Source organism: Tachyglossus aculeatus, chromosome 18 (assembly GCF_015852505.1).
Source record: "Tachyglossus aculeatus isolate mTacAcu1 chromosome 18, mTacAcu1.pri, whole genome shotgun sequence".
NCBI classification, from domain to species: domain Eukaryota; kingdom Metazoa; phylum Chordata; class Mammalia; order Monotremata; family Tachyglossidae; genus Tachyglossus; species Tachyglossus aculeatus.
The window spans coordinates 6,820,417-6,840,520 of record NC_052083.1 but is presented as its reverse complement, the minus strand read 5'-3'; the positions used below and the strand labels follow the sequence as shown (position 1 = coordinate 6,840,520).

General features: G+C 48.7%; 1 protein-coding gene across 1 annotated transcript in view; it reads right to left on the bottom strand.

Annotated features, from left to right (window-relative positions):
- TG (thyroglobulin) overlaps window positions 1-19,213 on the bottom strand; it is a 163,035-nt gene extending 143,822 nt beyond the window's left edge. The window contains exons 1-6 of the mRNA XM_038760069.1: window positions 19,150-19,213; window positions 16,355-16,627; window positions 13,298-13,406; window positions 11,262-11,359; window positions 8,831-9,034; window positions 7,715-7,874 (exon numbers count right to left, since the gene is read on the bottom strand). Coding sequence (XP_038615997.1) covers window positions 7,715-7,874; window positions 8,831-9,034; window positions 11,262-11,359; window positions 13,298-13,406; window positions 16,355-16,627; window positions 19,150-19,213 — 908 coding nt within the window. The remainder of the gene's footprint in view (window positions 1-7,714; window positions 7,875-8,830; window positions 9,035-11,261; window positions 11,360-13,297; window positions 13,407-16,354; window positions 16,628-19,149) is intronic.
- Window positions 19,214-20,104: the final 891 nt, after the last annotated feature.

Here is a 20,104-nt window from a genome sequence, read left to right as displayed (position 1 = left end):
GGAGGCTGATGGAAGCAGGAGGTGACAGAGAAGCAGCTGGGAAATCACCTTTCCATCCATCCAGCTGCCACATCAGTACCTCTGCCTCATCCAAAACTTTCATTTTTTCCAGGAGCTTTTCATTCCTTCATTCAGTCATATTTATTGAGCGCTTACTGTGTGCAGAGCACTGTACTAAGCGCTTGGGAAGTCCAAGTTGGCAACATATAGAGACGGTCCCTACCAACAGTGGGCTCACAGTCTAGAATAATAATAATAACAATAATAATGTTGGTATTTGTTAAGCACTTACTATGTGCAAAGCACTGTTCTAAGCGCTGGGGAGGTTACAAGGTGATCAGGTTGTCCCACGGGGGGCTCACAGTCTTAATCCCCATTTTACAGATGAGGGAACTGAGGCACAGAGAAGTCAAGTGACTTGCCCAAAGTCACACAGCTGACAAGTGGCAGAGCCGGGATTTGAACCCATGACCTCTGACTCCAAACCCCGGGCTCTTTCCACTGAGCCACGCTGCTGCCCAGGGGGAGACAGAGAACAAAACAAAACATGTTAACAAAAGAAAATGAATAGACTAAATATGTACAAAAAAAATAGAGTAATAAATACGTACGAACATATATACATATATACAGGTGCTGTGGGGAGGGGAAAGAGGTAAGGCGGGGGGATGGGGAGGGGGAGGAGGGCGAGAGGAAAGAGGGGGCTCAGTCTGGGAAGGCCTCCTGGAGGAGGTGAGCTCTCAGTAGGGCTTTGAAGGGAGCTTTTGCATCAGTTTCCACATCATTAATCCTCAGGACATCCCCATGAGACCCAGAGGGAGCTCCTTCTGTACAGGGATCATGTCTCACTCTGCGGTTTTACTTTCCCATCTATTGGTCAATTAGTGGTATTTATTGAGCTCTGTGTGCAGAGCACTGTACTAAGCGCTTGGGAGAGTATAATACAGCAGAGTTGGCAGACACCAGAACCCAGCCCACACACTGTACCTCGATCTTATCTGTCTCTCCGCCAACCTCTTGCCCATGACCTGCCTCTGGCTTGGAACGCCTTCCCTCTTCATATCCAACAGACAATTTCTCTCCTCTCCTTCAAATCCTTACTGAAGGCACATCTCCTCCAAGAGATTCCTCTTCTCCCACTTCCTTCTCCATTGCCCTGACTTGCTTGCTCCCTTTTTCAACCCCCAATTCCAGCCCCACAGCACTTATGTCCAGATCCCTAATTTATTTATCTTAATGTCTGTCTCTCCCTCTAGGTTGTAAACTCACTGTGGGCAGGGAACGTTTATTTTTGTCTGTTCCTTATTGTCTGTTTATTGCTGTATTGTACTCTCCCAAGGGCTTATTACACTATTCTGCACGCAGTAACTGCTCAATAAAAACAATTGACTGACTGACAAGTTCCCTGCCCACAAGGAGCTTATTGCACTCAAGCAATATCTTTACTCCCTTGGGGAAAAGCAGGGATTATTATCCCCATCTTAAGGGGAAGAAAACTGTGGATCCAAAGAGGTGACTTGCCCAAGGTGACAGTGCTCTGCACAGAGTAAGCGCTCAATAAATACGATTGATGATGATGGCAGAGCTAATAATATTAATGATAAATATGGTCTTTCTTAAGTGCTTGGCCCCAGAGAGGTGACTTGCCCAAGGTGACATGGCAGAGCTAATAATATTAATATAAATATGGTTTTTCTTAAGTGCTTGGCCCCAGAGAGGTGACTTGCCCAAAGTGACATGGAAGAGCTAATAATATTAATGATAAATATGGTCTTTCTTAAGTGCTTACTACGTAAATAAGTTTGGGAATCAGGGGATTTGGATTCTAATCTCAGCTCTGCCACTTGTCTGCTATGTGGCCTTGGGCAGATCACTTCATTTTTCTGGGCCTCAGTTCCCTCATCTGCAAAACAGAGATTCAATACCTGTTCTCCCTCCTCTTTAGACTGTGAGCCCCATGTGGGACCCGATTAGCTTGTATCTAGTCCAGCGCTTAGAACAGCGCTCGACACATAGCAAGCGCTTAACAAATACTATTACTGTTATTATTATGTGCCAGGTAAGCACTGTACTACATGCTGAGGTAGATTTGGACTTCCCAAGCGCTTAGTACAGTGCTCTGCACACAGTAAGCGCTCGATAAATATGATTGAATGAATGTAATGACGACACCTGACCACATGTTTTGTTTTGTTGTCTGTCTCCCCCTTTTAGACTGTGAGCCTGTTGTTGGGTAGGGACCGTTCTCTATATGTTGCCAACTTCATCATCATCAATCGTATTTATTGAGCGCTTACTACGTGCAGAGCACTGTACTAAGTGCTTGGGAAGTACAAATTGGCAACATACAGAGACAGTCCCTACCCAACAGTGGGCTCACAGTCTAAAAGGGGGAGACAGAGAACAAAACCAAACATACTAACAAAATAAAATAAATAGAATAGATATGTAAAAATAAAATAAATAAATAAATAAATAGAGTAAAAAAATATGTACAAACACATATACATATATACAGGTGCTGTGGGGAAGGGAAGGAGGTAAGATGGGGGGGATGGAGAGGGGGACGAGGGGGAGAGGAAGGAAGGGGCTCAGTCTGGGAAGGCCTCCTGGAGGAGGTGAGCTCTCAGCAGGGCCTTGAAGGGAGGAAGAGAGCTAGCTTGGCGGATGGGCAGAGGGATTGGGGGCATTCCAGGCCCGGGGGATGACGTGGGCCGGGGGTCGATGGCGGGACAGGCGAGAGCGAGGTACGGTGAGGAGATCAGCGGTGGAGGAGCGGAGGGTGCGGACTGGGCACAGAGTGACTTGTACTTCCCAAGCGCTTAGTACAGTGCTCTGCACACAGTAAGCATTCAATAAATGATTGAATGAATGAACGAATATAAGGCAATCTGGTCAGACACAGTTCCACTCAGTCTTGGGGACTGGAAGCCAAGCTCCCCCTTCTCCCCGCATCACCATCGCGCCATCGAAGCTCATCCCGCTGCCACCCACCCGTGACGGCTTTGCCCCTTGACTCCGGGACTCGGTCTCGACCGGGAGTGGGCCGCGAGGAAGCAGGTGAAGACTCGGTAAGCGGCACCTGCGGTGGCCAGGAAACTCAGCTCATTCATTTGCCTTGCTAAACAGGTCTGGGAAATTCACGGTGCCTGTCTGCCTAATCATCATCATCATCATCATCAATCGTATTTATTGAGCGCTTACTATGTGCAGAGCACTGGACTAAGCGCTTGGGAAGTACAAATTGGCAACATACAGAGACAGTCCCTACCCAACAGTGGGCTCACAGTCTAAAAGGGGGAGACAGAGAACAAAACCAAACATACTAACAAAATAAAATAAATAGAATAGATAGGTACAAGTAAAATAAATAAAGAAGTAGAGTAATAAATATGTACAAACATATATACATATATACAGGTGCTGTGGGGAAGGGAAGGAGGTAAGATGGGGGGGATGGAGAGGGGGACGAGGGGGAGAGGAAGGAAGGGGCTCAGTCCGGGAAGGCCTCCTGGAGGAGGTGAGCTCTCAGCAGGGCCTTGAAGGGAGGAAGAGAGCGAGCTTGGCGGATGATCTGCTGATTAGCTGATCTGCTCATTACCCCACTTTCCATTGGGATTTTTTTTTTAAATGGTATTTGCTAACCACTTTCTAGGTGTCAAACACTGCTGTAAGCATTGGGATAGGTATAAGTTAATCGGGTCCTTTTTTTCTACGGTATTTGTTAAATAATAATGATAATTATGGTGTCTGTTAAGCGCTTACTATGTGCAAGGCACCGTACTGAGCACTGAGGTAGATACAAGCAAATCGGGTTGGACACAGTCCTTGTCCCATGGGGGGCTCACAGTCTCCATCTCCATTTTACAGAGGAGGTAACTGAGGCATGGAGAAGTACAGTGACTTTCCCAAGTCACCCACGTGGATAAGTGGCGGAGCCGGGATTAGAACCCATGACCTTCTGACACCCAGGACTGTGCTCTTATGATGTTCCAGGGCAGCGTGGTGAAGTGGAAAGAGCACAGGCTTGGGAGTCAGAGGTCGTGGGTTCTAATCCCAGCCCCGCCACTTGTCAGCTGTGTGACTTTGGGCAAGTCACTTCACTTCTCTGGGCCTCAGTTACCTCATCTGTAAAATGAGGATTAAGATTGTGAGCCCCATGTGGGACAACCTGATCACCTTGTATCCCCCCAGTGCTTAGAACAGTGCTTTCCACATAGTAAATGCTTAACAAATACCATCATTATGATTATATTATTATAACTGGGGTAGGTACAAGCCTATCAGGTTGGATATAGTCCATAGCCCGCATGGGGTTCACAGTCTTAATCCACATTCTGCAGATGAAGTAACTGAAACACAGAGAATAATAATAATAATGATGGCATTTCTTAAGCGCTTACTATGTGCAAAGCACTGTTCTAAGCGCTGGGGAGGTTACAAGGTGATCAGGTTGTCCCACGGGGGGCTCACAGTCTTAGTCCCCATTTTGCAGATGAGGTAACTGAGGCCCAGAGAAGTGAAGTGACTTGTCCAAGGTCGCACAGCAGGCAAGTTGGGGAGCCGGGCCTGTGCTTTATCCACTAGGCCACGCTGCTTTCTCAGTTCTAGGGTGTGGTGTCATCCGTTTGCGGTTTTTCTATCATGCCTTGCCTGCAGCAGTGTGGAGTCAGGGCAGACTCTGGGGACGAACAGAGAAGCAGGGACCGGGACTGGGCCGCCCTCTTGTGGTCAGAGACCTCAATGGCTCCTGCGGCCAGACGAATAATAATAATAATAATAATAATAATAATAATAATGATAATAGTATTTGTTAAGCGCTTACTATGTGCAAAGCACTGTTCTAAGCGCTGGGGAGGTTACAAGGTGATCAGGTTGTCCCACGAGGGGCTCACAGTTTTAATCCCCATTTTACAGATGAGGTAACTGAGGCCCAGAGAAGTGAAGTGACTTGCCCAAAGTCACACAACTGAATAGTAATAATAATAATAATGGTATCTGTTAGGCGCTTAACTAGGTGCCAGGCACTGTACTAAGTGCTGGGGTGGATACAAGCAGATCAGGTTGGACACAGTCCCTGTCCCATGTGGGGCTCACAAGCAGCGTGGCTCAGTGGAAAGAGCCCGGGCTTGGGAGTCAGAGGTCATGGGTTTGAATCCCAGCTCTGCCACTTAATAATAATAATAATAATAATAATGATGGCATTTATTAAGTGCTTACTATGTGCAAGGCACTGTTCTAAGGAGGTTACAGAGTGGTCAGGTTGTCCCATGGGGGGCTCACAGTCTTAATCTTCATTTTACAGATGAGGTAACTGAGGCACAGAGAAGTGAAGTGACTTGCCCAAAGTCACACAGCTGACAATTGGCAGAGCCGGGATTTGAACCCATGACCTCTGACTCCAAAAGCCCGTGCTCTTCCCATTGAGCCACGCTGCACTTGTCTGCTGTGTGACCTTGGGCAAGTCGCTTCACTTCTCTGAGTCTCAGTTACCCCATCTGTAAAATTGGGAGTAAGATTGTGAGCCCCCCGTGGGACAACCTGATCACCTTGTATCCCCCCAGTGCTTAGAACAGTGCTTTGCACATAGTAAGCACTAAACAAAATGCCACCTTCCCTCCGTGAGGCTGAGGTCTAATCAGGAGCTTGTTTCTCCTGATTAGAGGCCATGATGGAGGCCATGAGGTGGGAGTGGAACCCCGATTAATTCGAAAAGGGAACACGGAGTTCTTTCTCCAACCTAGTTTTCTCACCCTTAGAGGCTAAGGCACTCAGAGGATGTTTCTGATGAGATGCTCCCATAGGGATGGACTCTTGTTTTGATTATTTGCATTTGTTGAGCACTTTCTATGTGCCAGGCACCGTGCTAAGAGCTGGGGTAGATACAAGCTCATCCGATCGGTCACAGTCCCTGTCCCACATGCGGCTCTCAGTCTTCATCCCCATTTTACAGACGAGGTAAATGAGGCCCCGAGAAAGGAAGTGACTTGCCCAAAGTCACACAGTAGACAAGAGGAGGAGCAGAGATTAGAACCCAGGTCCTTCTAGCTTCCAGGCCCATGCTCTACCCACTAAGCCACGTTGCTTCTTAAAGGAATTGTTTAGTCATCCCCCTGCCTTCATGCAGGAAGGCCACTCTAAGTTTGGGGGGAAGGGGAAAGGAGAGGCTGCTACCATTCTCAGAGACCTCCACTCCTTTAATCATTCTTCATTAAATTGGATTTATTGAGCGCGTACTGTGTGCAAAGCACTGTATCATCATCATCACCATCAATCGTATTTATTGAGTGCTTACTGTGTGCAGAGCACTGGACTAAGCGCTTGGGAAGTACAAGTTGGCAACCTATAGAGACAGTCCCTACCCAACAGTGGGCTCGCAGTCTAAAAGGGGGAGACAGAGAACAAAACCAAACATACCAACAAAATAAAATAAATAAAATAAAATAAAATAAAATAAATAGAATAGATATGTACAAGTAAAATAAATAAATAAATAAATAGAGCACTAAATAATATTAATAAATAATAAATAAGTACTGTACTAAGCACTTGGGAGAGTACAATATAACAATAAACAGACACATTCCCTGCTCAGACCTTCAGGGAAGGGGTCTTTTGGCAACCGTTATTTCCAGCCTGGAAGGGCCTCAATCTCAAACGGAAACCCTCCTGTGGTGACCTGAACCCGCTGAGCCCCTCTTCTTGCAGCCAATTCCACAATAATCCAGAAGGTTGCCAAGCAACCCTCCCCTCTTCTGGGGGGGTCAAAGAGGAAGATGGGCCATCAGACTGTAAGCACCTCAAGGGCAGGAATCAGTATGCTTTTTACTACTATTGTATCAATCCAAGTGCCGAGCACCATACTAAGAAGTGCTTGGGAGAGTATGCTCCCAAGAATCCAGTAATAATAATGATGGCATTTGTTAAGCGCTCACTATGTGCCAAGGTTTGTTCTAAGCAGTGCTCTACCCAAAGCAGGGGCTCAATTAGTCTTGTAGTGGGAAGTAAATCAATCAATCGTATTTATTGAGCGCTTACTGTGTGCAGAGTCCTGTACTAAGTGCTTGGGAAGTACAAGTCGGCAACACATAGAGACAGTCCCTACCCAACGGCAGGCTCACAGTCTAGAGTCAGGAGATCCAGTCTCAGTTCTGCCACCGACCTGCTGTGTGACCTCGGGCAAGTCACTTAACTCTCCGGGCCTCAATTTCCTCATCTGTACAATGGGGATCGGAAACCTGCTCTCCCTGCCTCAGAGCAGGAGCCCCGTGTGGGGCTGGAAACGTGTCCCATCGAACTATCTTTTACCTATCCCAGTGTTCAGCGCGGGTCTTCGGCACTGAGCGAGCGCTTAATCAATATTGTAATTAATTCATCATCAATCGTATTTATTGAGCGCTTACGATGTGCAGAGCACTGTACTAAGCGCTTGGGAAGTACGAATTGGCAACATATAGAGACAGTCCCTACCCAACGGTGGGCTCACAGTCTAAAAGGGGGAGACAGAGAACAAAACCAAACATACTCACAAAATAAAATAAATAGAATAGATGTGTACAAGTAAAATAAATATGTACAAACATATATACAGGTGCTGTGGGGAAGGGAAGGAGGTAAGATGGGGGGGATGGAGAGGGGGACGAGGGGGAGAGGAAGGAAGGGGTCAGTCTGGGAAGGCCTCCTTCAACCGCAGGGCCCAAACCAGCTCGCTTACCTGCCGTAGCTGTGAACGAGGTCGAAGACCATCGTGTCTGTCGTGTTGACAAATTTGCACTGGACGGGAGAGAACTGTCCATCTGCTGAGCACTGAGGCGGCGACCTCTCCCCGACTCCGTGGAGAACGCGGCGACCGCGGATCTCGCAGCTGCCGGGACCTGTGGGGAGTCCGCGGTCACCCGTCAGTGGTCCAGCTGGACCGGTCACTTTGGGTCTCGCCTCCTTTGGGCTCTTGGAAATGACAGAACCCGGGATACGGTTCTCGCCGCCACGGGGCAGGAGTGGTGTCTGCCCAAGATGCCGTGACCGTCCCTTCTGTGGCACCAGGGGAAAGGGGGAATAATAATAATATAATAATAATAATAATAATAACGGCATTTATTAAGCGCTTACTATGTGCAAAGCACTGTTCTAAGCGCTGAATGGGTGGCGATGGTTCCAGAATCACTGTAACAGAACCCAGAGGGCGTAGGGAATGTGTCTGCTTATTAGACTGCACTCTCCCAGGCACTCAGTACAGTGCCCTGCACACTTACTAAGTGCACAATAAAGACGACTGAACGAAGTTAGCGACCGGAGCCTCCAAGGTCGTTAAAACAGCGCGCATTGTGTTTCCGCTCCGGAATCCCTGCATCAGTTCATTAGCATTGTACAATCAATCAATCAATCGTATTTATTGAGCGCTTTGAGTATTTTATTGAGCGCTATTGAGTATTTTATTAAAATACGATTGAGCGCTTACTGTGTGCAGAGCACAGTACTAAGCGCTTGGGAAGTACAAGTTGGCAACATATAGAGACGGTCCCTACCCAACAGTGGGTTCACGGTCTAAAAGGACGGGGAGCTACCCCGTAAAGGTTTCAAGATCACGGGTTCCGGGAAACAGACGGTGAGATCGGACATTCGACATGAACCCCTGAACTCTCCCGATCGGTTTCCCATACGATGCTAATGAAGTGACGCAGAGTTTCCACCCCAGACACGCCGTGCGATTTCCCCCCAAAGCCCTTTCGGGCCAATCCGCAGCTGCGGTCCTCCGCCTCCACAGGCAAATTGGGGCCTAAACGATCCCGTCCCGTCAGGGCGGGCCCCGCGTCCGTTGAGCATCACTCACACTGAGCCGGTCTACCGGGTTGGCGGGTCCCGTAAACCTCCATCCCTTCGGCGTCCACACACCAGCACTGCCCCTGCCCCACGTCACACTGCACGGGCTCAAAGTCGCCCGAGTCACGGCAGCGGGGCAGGTAGTGGGTGGTTGTGCTGTTGAGGTAGCTGCTGAGCAGGATCTGTTGTTTCTGGAGCTGGCAGAAGGACAGACCTGGGGGACCAGACATCCCGCTTCGGGTCATCCCGGGAAAACTCCGGCGTCCCTGGTCACGTCCCCCAGTTCCTTCATTCCTCCAGTGCCAACTTGGATCTCGTCTATCTCACCGCCGACCTCTCGCCCGCATCCTGATTCTGGCCTGGACCACCCTCCCCTCTTCACTCTCCCTGCCTTCAAAGCCTCATTGGAGGCCCATCTCCTCCAAGAGGTCGGGGAAGCAGCGTGGCTCAGTGGCAAGAGCCCGGGCTTCGGAGTCAGAGGTCATGGGTTCAAATCCCGACTCCGCCACTTGTCAGCTGTGCGACTTTGGGCAAGTCGCTTCACTTCTCTAGGCCTCAGTTCCCTCCTCTGTAAAATGGGGATGAAGACTGTGAGCCCCACGTGGGACAACCTGATTACCTTGTATCTACCCCAGCGCTTAGAACAGTGCTTGGCACATAGTAAGCGCTTAATAAATGCCAACATTATTATTATTATTATTATTATTCCCTGACTAAGCCTTCTTTTTCTCATCTCCAACTCCCTTCTGTGTCGCCCTGACTTGTTCCCTTTATTCATCACCCTTCCCAGCCTCAAGTCACTTATGCACGTATCCATAATTTATTTATTAATATTAATGTCTGTCTTCCCCTCTAGACTCTAAGCCCATTTTGTCTGCTATATTGTTATACTGCACTAATAATAATAATGATGGCATTTATTCCTTCTGTGTCGCCCTGACTTGTTCCCTTTATTCATCACCCTTCCCAGCCCCACGTCACTTATGCACCTATCCATAATTTATTTAATATTAATGTCTGTCTCCCTCTCTAGACTCTAAGCCCATTTTGTCTGCTATATTGTTATACTGCATTAATAATAATAATGATGGCATTTATTAAGCGCTTACTATGTGCAAAGCACTGTTCTAAGCGCTGAGGAGGTTACAAGGTGATCGGGTTGTCCCACGGGGGGCTCACAGTCTTCATCCCCATTTTACAGGTGAGGTAACTGAGGCACAAAGAAGTTAAGTGACTTGCCCAAAGTCACACAGCTGACAATTGGCGGAGCTGGGATTTGAACCCGTGACCTCTGACTCCAAAGCCCGGGCTCTTTCCCACTGAGCCACGTTGCTTCGTGCTTAGTACGGAGGACAACAGTAAGCGCTCAATAAATATGACTGTTTTCAGTATAATCATCATCATGATCATCGTATTTATAAAGGGCTTAATAACTGAGCCAAGCAATGAGCTAAGCAGTGAGGTAGATTAATTTTATTTTATGGCATTTGTTAAGAGCTTATTACGTGTCAAACACTTTTCTAAGCCCTGGAGTAGGTACAAGATAATTAGGCCGGACACAGTCTCCGTCCCACGTGGGGCTCAAAGTCTAAGTAAGATGAAGAACAGGTATCCCCATGTTACAATTGAGGAAACTGAGGCACAGAGAAGTTAATTGAGGTGCCCAAGGTCACATAGCAAGCAACTGGAAGATGTGGCATTAGAACCCAGGTCCTTCTGACTTTCAGGCCTGTGCTGTCTTCCATCATCATCATCATCATCAATCGTATTTATTGAGCGCTTACTGTGTGCAGAGCACTGTACTAAGCGCTTGGGAAGTACAAGTTGGCAACATATAGAGACAGTCCCTACCCAACAGTGGGCTCACAGTCTAAAAGGGGGAGACAGACAACAAAACCAAACATACTAACAAAATAGGCCACACTGCTTCTACAGGCTACACAGGCAGATAAAGGAGCATCAGAGCAACCACAATCCCCCATCCCACATAAGAGTATGGGAGGGTAGGGAACCTATCCCCATTTTACAGATGAGGAAACTGAGGCCCAGAGCAGCTGCTCGTCAAAGGTCACGCAGCACGCCGGGCCCAGACCTGGGACTGGAACCCAGGGCCCCTCACTCCCAGGTTTGGGGATTTCCATTGTCTGAAATGCGAGGAATCTTGAACGCATGACCGTCGAAGGAGATGGAATGGAAAATGGAGGAGGGGGCCTGTGGTTCTTGAGCTATGGTTCGAAACAGAGGGGCTACAAGCCAGTTTCAATATGAATTTAAGAAACGGCCTCTCGAGAAATAGGCAATCAAGTGCGGGCTCCCAGAATCTTCTGCCCTCTTCCTTCCCCCAAGGCTCTCTCACCAACCCTGGTCCTCCTTCCCTGGTCCCCGCGTCCTCCGCCGTGTGAACCCAGCTTGAGCACCGATGATCCCGATGGGTTACTTACAGACGTCGGGGCCTCCAGCCCGCTTACTGCCGGGCACCTCGGCTCCTTCGGCATCGACGCACCAGCACGACTGCCGCTTCCCGCCGCACTGCATGGTTCTGGCAAAGAGGGACAACCCCCGCTCAAACCGTTGCCGTTCCCCTCCTCAAGTCTCGGCCCTGCAACCGCAGTCGGGCGGGGAGGCAGGGGAGGAAATGAGGTCGGGGGAAAAGAGCGAGGGTCTGGGAAGTCAGGTGACCTGGATTCAAGACCCCGCTCCATCACCGGCCTGTTGTGTGATCTTGGGTAGCGTCGCCTAAACCTCTCTACGTTTGGACTTTCGTCTCTGTAAAATAGAGGTCAGATCCCCTTGGTCTGTGTCCGGTCCGATTCTCCTGCATCGAATCCAGTGCTTAGCACAGTGCCTGGCACATAGTACGCGCTGGCTGAATAAAGATCATGAGCCCCGCGTGGGACCGGGACACGGTATGACCCAATTGCCTTTTATCTAACCCAGCACTTAGTCTGGGGCTTGGCACGTAGCAAGAGCTTAACAAATACCACAACCATTATCCTTGCTAATATTATTACTAACAACCACTATTCATGCATTTTTCATTTCTTTTCAGCAAGTTGTGTAGACTGTGAGCTCTTTGTGGGCAGGAAAGTATCTGTTATTTTGTTACACAGCATTTTCCCAAGCACTTAGTGCAGTTGTTCTGCACATAGTAAGAGCTCAATATAATATGATTGATTGATTGGCTGAGTTCAATAGTAATTAGCAACATTGTCAGTGAGTAGGTAGCGCCAGGGAGAGGAGGGAGACTGACATTGGTTAATTGAGAGAAAGAAGGAGGGAATCACCTGGAGATTTCCCATTCCCTCCCCTCTTTGAGCTGGAATGCTAGGGGTAGCATCTGGATCTTGCCGATTTGAGGATCCTAATTGCCCATCATAGCTCCACCGTAGCAGGAGACTGCATTCCTCCTCTTTTGATCAATCAATCAATGATAGGGCATTGAAGCAGCTAGCCCAGTGAATAATGCACAGGCTTGGAAGTCAGAAGGACCTGGCTTCTGATCCTGGCTCTGTTGTTTGTCTGCTGTGTGACCTTGGGCAAGACACACAACTTCTCTGTGCCTCAGTTACCTCCTCTATAAGATGGGAATTGAGACTGGGAGCCCTAAGGGGACAGGGACTGTGTCCAACCCATGTATCTTGTAATAATAATGATGGCAATTGTTAAGCGTTATGTGCAAAGCACTGTTCTAAGTGTTAGGGGGGATACAAGGTGATCAGAGAAGCAGCGTGGCTCAGTGGAAAGAGCCCGGGCTTTGGAGTCAGAGGTCGTGGGTTCAAATCCTGGCTCCGCCACTTGTCAGCTGTGTGACTTTGGGCAAGTCACTTCACTTCTCTGGGCCTCGGTTACCTCATCTGTAAAATGGGGATTAAGACTGTGAGCCCCCCGTGGGACAACCTGATCACCTTGTAACCTTCCCAGCGCTTAGAACAGTGCTTTGCACATAGTAAGCACTTAATAAATGCTATTATTATTATTATTATTATCATTATTATTATTATTATTATTATTATGTGGGGCTCACAGTCTTAATCCCCATTTTACAGATGAGGCTCAGAGAAGTTAAATGACTTGCCCAAAGTCACGTACCTACCCCGGCACTTAGTACAGTGCCTGGCACATAGTAAGGGCTTTACAAATACCACAGTTATTAATTATTAGGTCCCACATGGGGCTCACAGTCTAAGAAGGAGGGAGAACAGGTGTTGCATGCCCATTTTGCAGATGAAGGGAGGCCCAGAGAAGCGAAGCCAGAGAAGCAAAGGGCCTTCCCAATGTCACACAGCAGGCAAGCGGTAGAGCCAGGATTAGAACCCAGGTCCGCTGACTCCCAGCCTCAGGCTTTTTCCAGTAGGCCCCGCTGCTACCCAAGCGAAGCGCAAGATGTTAGGTGTCCTTGCTGGGTGAAGCCAGGGTCCGGCTCACTCTCCAGAAGATCCACCGCTGCTCCCCACCCCACGAAGGGTCAGAAACTTACCGGAACTGGCCGTTCTCTAAGCACTGAGGAACGTAATCGCGGCTCTCCCGGAAGGCCTTCTCCCGCAGCAGTTCGCACGGGCGCAGCGGCTGAGAGTCGGCTTGGTACTCTAGGAGACGGGATGATCGCGTCCACGGGGGCCCCTCAGTTCATTCGGGCAGCGAAGGGGTCACCACACTCAACCATCGGCCCGTCCCCCCACCCCTGGCCCCGACCGTGTTTGTTCTCCAAACTTCCCCCAGTTTCCATTTCTTTCTTTCTTTGGTGGCATTTACTAAGCGCTTACCACGTGCAAAGCACTGTTCTAAGCGCTGGGGAGGTTACAAGGTGATCGGGTTGTCCCACAGGGGGCTCACAGTCTTAATCCCCATTTTACAGATGAGGCCCAGAGAAGTGACTTGCCCAAAGTCACACAGCTGACAGTTGGCGGAGCCGGGATTTGAACCCGTGACCTCTGACTCCAAAGCCCGGGCTCTTTCCACGGAGCCACGCTGTTTCCTGTTAGACTGGAAGCTCAATGCTTTGCTCTATACTTTTATGCTTTGGAAGCCAGCACTCGGTTAAATACTGCTTTCTTCGTTTTCTCTCTCTAGGCTAAGCCTACAGCCCTTCTTTTCGTTTCTTTATTGCCAAGAACACCCTTCCTGCAATTTCCTCCCATCTTTTCATTCTAACTGTCCTCCAACAGCCCCCACGGCTGCTTCCTCCTCTGCCTCTTTCCTTCTGCCTTTCCGGGCTTGTCCAGAATCTGGAGTCTTCCAGATTTCCATTTCCGTTTTGGCAGCCAATTCCTCGGGGATGGCAGGCAATCAATCAATCAATCAAATCATATTTATTGAGCGCTTACTGTGTGCAGAGCACTGTACTAAGCGCTTGGGAAGTACAAGTTGGAAACATATAGAGACGGGCAGGGAAGTAAAGGGAGGTAGATCTTCATGGTTGGGAGGGGGCCCACTTGATTCCCCCGCGGATTGAATCCAAGGTTGTGTGCACTCTGACCCCCCAGCTCCAGTGAAAAAACCCTGACAGGGAAAGCTCTCCCTCTTCCCTGTCCACATAAGCTACTGGGTGCTTACCGCTGCCTGACCTGGGAATTCCTAACTGCACATGTTTCTGGGAATTGGATCTAGGGTGTCCAAATGAGCACGCTCAGAGCATTGTGGCATCCTGACCCGCAGTTGCAATTTCCAAAATTGTGGGTGTGACCCTGTTATTGATTGAGGGCCTGGTATATCTTCTAGTAGATAGATCGTGGGCCTGAGAGTCAGAAGGATCTGGGTCATCATCGTCATCATCAATCGTATTTATTGAGCGCTTACTGTGCGCAGAGCACTGTACCAAGCGCTTGGGAAGTACAAGTTGGCAACATATAGAGACAGTCCCTACCCAACAGTGGGCTCAGTCTAAAAGGGGGAGACAGAGAACAAAACCAAACATACTAACAAAATAAAATAAATAGAATAGATATGTACAAGTAAAATAAATAAATAAATAGAGTAACAAATATGGTACAAACATATATACATATATACAGGTGCTGTGGGGGGAAGGGAAGGAGGTAAGATGGGGGGATGGAGAGGGGGACGAGGGGGAGAAGAAGGAAGGGGCTTAGTCTGGGAAGGCCTCCTGGAGGAGGTGAGCTCTCAGCAGGGCCTTGAAGGGAGGGAGCTACTGGGTGCTCACTGCTGCCTGACCTGGGATTTCCTAACTGCAAATGTTTCTGGGAATTGGATCTAGGGTGTTCAAATGAGCACGCTCAGAGCATTGTGGCGTCCTGACCCGCAGTTGCAATTTCCAAAATTGTGGATGTGACCCTGTTATTTATTGAGGACCTGGTAGATCTTCTAGTAGATAGATCGTGGGCCTGAGAGTCGGAAGGATCTGGGTCATCATCATCATCATCATCAATTGTATTTATTGACCGCTTACTGTGTGCAGAGCACTGTATTAAGCGCTTGGGAAGTCCAAGTTGGCAACATATAGAGACAGTCCCTACCCAACAGGGGGCTCACTGTCTAAAAGGGGGAGACAGAGAACAAAACCGAACATACTAACAAAATAAAATAGAATAGATATGTACAAGTAAAATAAATAAATAAATAAATAGAGTAACAAATATGTACAAACATATATACAGGTGCTGTGGGGAAGGGAAGGAGGTAAGATGGGGGGGTGGAGAGGGGGACGAGGGGGAGAGGAAGGAAGGGGCTCAGTCTGGGAAGGCCTCCTGGACTAGGAGTCCTAATCCTGGCTCCACCACTTATCTGCCGCGTGACCTTGGGCAAGTCACTTAAGTTCTCTGTGCTTCAGTTACCTCATCTGTAAAACATTAAGGCCGTGATCCCCACGTGGGACTTGGTTATCTTGTATCCCCCTCTTCTCCCCCTCGTCCCCCTCTCCATCCCCCCCATCTTACCTCCTTCCCTTCCCCACAGCACCTGTATATATGTATATATGTTTGTACATATTTATTACTCTATTTATTTATTTTACTTGTACATATCTATTCTATTTATTTTATTTTGTTAGTATGCTTGGTTTTGTTCTCTGTCTCCCCCTTTTAGACCGTGAGCCCACTGTTGGGTAGGGACTGTCTCTATATGTTGCCAATTTGTACTTCCCAAGCGCTTAGTACAGTGCTCTGCACATAGCGCTCAATAAATACGATTGATTGATTGATTGATTGTATCTACGCCAATGCTCAATACAGTGCCTGGCACATAGTAAGTGCTTAACAAATACCATAAAAGAAAGAAGAAAGAAGGAGTACCTGGGTGTTCAGGAACAAAGAAATTCTACTCCCTTTACTCGGACAGGAACTCTGTCGGACCTGATTAATTTGTGCTTAAAACAGTGCTTGGCACAGAGTGCTTTTTATGGTTACTGTTGAGGTGCTACAAGGGAATGGGACTTCCTAACCCTGTCGGAGCCTTGATAAGCGACCACGTTCCCAGCCCTCGGGCCAACGGGGTCAACTGGGTCCTTCATTCCAGTTAGGAAGCCCTTTCCCGTGGCCACCCCGCCCCGGCCAGGCTGCCGCCCCAAACACAGACTCACCGAAGACGTTGGCCGACACGGTGACGGCCCAGGAGAGCAGGAGGCAAAGGAGCTGCGGGGCCATTTTGAGGGGCCGGAGCGGACCCCCGCCAGACGAGGAGGTCCTCCCGGTCTGCTCTCTCTCGCCCGCCACGCCGGGCCTTTTATAGATCTGCCGTCGGCCCCAGAGGAACCGGTCCACCGGGCAGTCAATGGGGCCGGTGACGCAGTCTTCGTCTCCAGCCGCCGCGTCACGGGGGACTCTCGAGGAGCTCAGCCCGGTTACGCCCGGCCCTCCAGACCCCCCTCAGGCAGCCAGTGAGCCGGGAGGGCAGCTCGGAGCTGGTAGCCGTGGCGACTGGAGGCAGGGGGATCGAGGACCGGAGCCAGGAGCCTCCGGAAGATCAGTTCGAGTGCCCAGCTGAGGCCTCGGCCTCTAGGCCTGCCACGTTTCCGCCTCCTCTCGCTCAAGGCAAACGCCGTCTTTGCTTGGAAACTTCCAACCCCAAACCTTCCGGGACATAAATAATAATAATAATAATGATAATGATGGCATTTGTTAAGCGCTTACTATGTGCAAAGCACTGTTCTAAGCGCTGGGGAGGATACAAGGTGATCAGATTGTCCCACGTGGGGCTCACATCCCCATTTAACGGATGAGGTCACTGAGGCACAGAGAAGCTAAGTGACTTGCCCAAAGGCACACAGCGGACAATTGGCGGAGCCAGGATATGAACCCATGACCTCTGACTCCCAAGTCCAGGCTCTTTCCATTGAGCCACACTGCTTCTCTAAATCCAGTCAACTCCCAACAGTTGGCTGATGCTTTGCCATTTTCACTTTGCCATTTTAGACTGCGAGCCCACTGTTGGGTAGGGACTGTCTCTATATGTTGCCAATTTGTACTTCCCAAGCGCTTAGTACAGTGCTCTGCACATAGTAAGCGCACAATAAATACGAATGATGATGATGATGATTTTCACAACACAAAATGATAACACACGACAACGCTGTCAGTCAGCGGGGTCAAAGGACATGGGGAAAGGTGAAACCAGCCATAATGTAGAGGGCTTTCATTTGACCAGAGCGCCTTCGCATGAATGATCTCACTTCACCCTCCTAAACAGCGTGGCTCAGTGGAAAGAGCCCAGGCTTTGGAGTCAGAGGTCATGGGTTCAAATCCCAGATCCGCCAATTGTCATTCAATCGTATTTATTGAGCACTTACTGTGCGCAGAGCACTGTACTAAGCGCTTGGGAAGTACAAATTGTCAGCTGTGTGACTTTGGGTAAGTCACTTAACATCTCTGGGTCTGTTACCTCATCTGTAAAATGGGGATGAAGACTGTGAGCCCCCCTTGAGACAACCTGATCACCTTGTAACCTCCCCAGCGCCTAGAACAGTGCCTTGCACATAGTAAGCACTTAATAAATGCCATTATTATTATTATTATTATTATTAATCAATGCCTTACCGTGGCAGGAGAGTTTGTGTACGTTAATGAAGCTTAGAGCTAAGCCATTGATTCCCTCGTTAGGATTACCTATAATGAAAAGGTGCAAGCCAAAAGGTCAGACAAAGTTGATTCATCTGTGCTGGGCATGGGAAAGACTCAAAGGCAGATAATGATAATAATAATAATAACAATAATAATAATCGAGTGATCATCATCATCATCATCAATCGTATATATTGAGCGCTGTACCATGTGCAGAGCACTGTACTAAGCGCTTGGGAAGTACAAATTGGCAACACATAGAGACAGAGTGATCAAAATGTTGACCAAAGACAACGGCAGAGACTTAAGTTTCTACTGTGCAGAGAAAGGCAATGGTAAACCACTTCTGTAGTTTTTACCAAGACAACTCTATGGATATACACACTAGAACGACTCAAAAAACAGGGCATTCTGGAGGACTATATCTATAGGGTTGCTATGAAACGGAAACTACTCAACGGCATACGAAGAACCTCCGCTTCCCTGGGAAGCAGGGAGGGGCAGTTATTTCCATTTCACAGAGGAGGAAACGGAGGTTCGGAGATGTGAAGGGACTTGCCCAGGGATATACAGAAGACCCAGTGGCTGAGCCGGGACTCCAAGTCGGGTCCCCTGACACTGAGACCCAGACTCTTTCTGCTAGGCCACAGCCAGATGCTCTGCAGCTCCTCTTTCCTGCGATGTCCTGGTACCCGCCTCATCATCAGTAGTATTTATTGAGCGATTAACTGTGTGCTTAGCACTGTACTAGGTGCTTGGGAGAGTACAATACAATAGAGCTGGCAGACAAGTTTCCTGCCCACAGTGAGCCATAGCCTCCTTTCAACAGTTTTTGGCTTTTTTTTCTTTTTTTTTTTTTTTTTACAAATCTCAAAACCTGTACATACATCTTTAATTTTTAGAAACGGTCTGTTAAAATTAGGCAACATTTCATGTTAACCACAGATTGTTAGAGTCTACTGTAATAAAACTAGACGTGTGTCGATATAAATATGACTTAGTGGATGGAGCACTGGCCTGGGAGACAGGGCAACTAGGGTCCTAATCCTGGCTCCGCCACTTGTCTGCTGTGTGACCTTGGGTGAGTCACTTCCCTTCTTTGGGTCTCAGTTCTTTTACCTGTAAAATGGGAGTTACGACTGTGAGCCCCATGTGGGACAAAGAGTGTGGGCCAACCTACCTTGCATCTATCCCAGCACCTAGAACGGTATCTGGCACATAGTAAGCGCTCAATAAATACAATTGAATGAATAACAAATGCCACAAAAAGAGCTTACAGTCTACAGGGGAGACGGATATTAACACAAATAAATAATGCCCGAAGCATCGCGGCCATCGCCGTCGGGGCTGATACGGACAGGGCCCTGCCGAGAGCAGGCCATCGGTTCTCCCCGGAGCTGGAAGTGTGTCAGACCTCGCTCCGCTCGCTGGGACGGAACCGCTTGGGAGGAAGAAAAACACAGTCAGCTGAGACCGTCACCCGGGTGTCTGCCCTGATCCTCGCCCCTCCCATTCGGGGACTCGGGGTCGACGGGTGGGTCAGGGCCCTCTGAAGAATTTACAGAAAAAACAAAAACCAGTTTGGACAGACCAGTCCTCCAAGGGTCGCTGCGTTACGAGAAATGTCGACTCGAGATGACGGGGCGATTTTCACCAGACCAGCTCCGTGTCACTTTCAGGCTCCCCAAATCCAGCCTTTCGGTGGGCACCCATCATCGTCACTTACTACGGGTCAAGCACTGTACTAAACGCTGGGCAGATACAAGACAATCACATCAAACACAGACCCCATCCCACACGGGGCTCACAGTCTAAGAGGGAGAGCATGGGTAAGATGAAAAAACTGGGGCCAAGTGACTAGTCCAAGGTCACACAGCAGGACGGTGGCGGAGTCCGGCGTCTAGAGCCCAACTCTTCTAACTGAAAGACCCATGCCCTTTCCACTAAGTCCCGCTGCCACTCCAACTAGGTCTTCGCCTGAGGAGGAAAAGTGAGGAAATGGGCTGCTACTGCAGCAGGAAGAATTTAGGGCAGATCCCAAGAAGACTTTCCCGAACATAGAGGCAAAACTCAGGTCGCTGTGGAATCAATTTACTTGGAATCTTTCTAGAAGGTTAGGGAATCTCACGCTAATCTAATTATTGTTATATTGTACTGTCCCCAGCTCTTAGAACAGTACTATGCACACAGTAAGAACTCAATAAACACGACTGAATGAATAGTGATATAAACTAAATTCATAGGATTATAACGTGCAGGGCCGGCAATAAAGT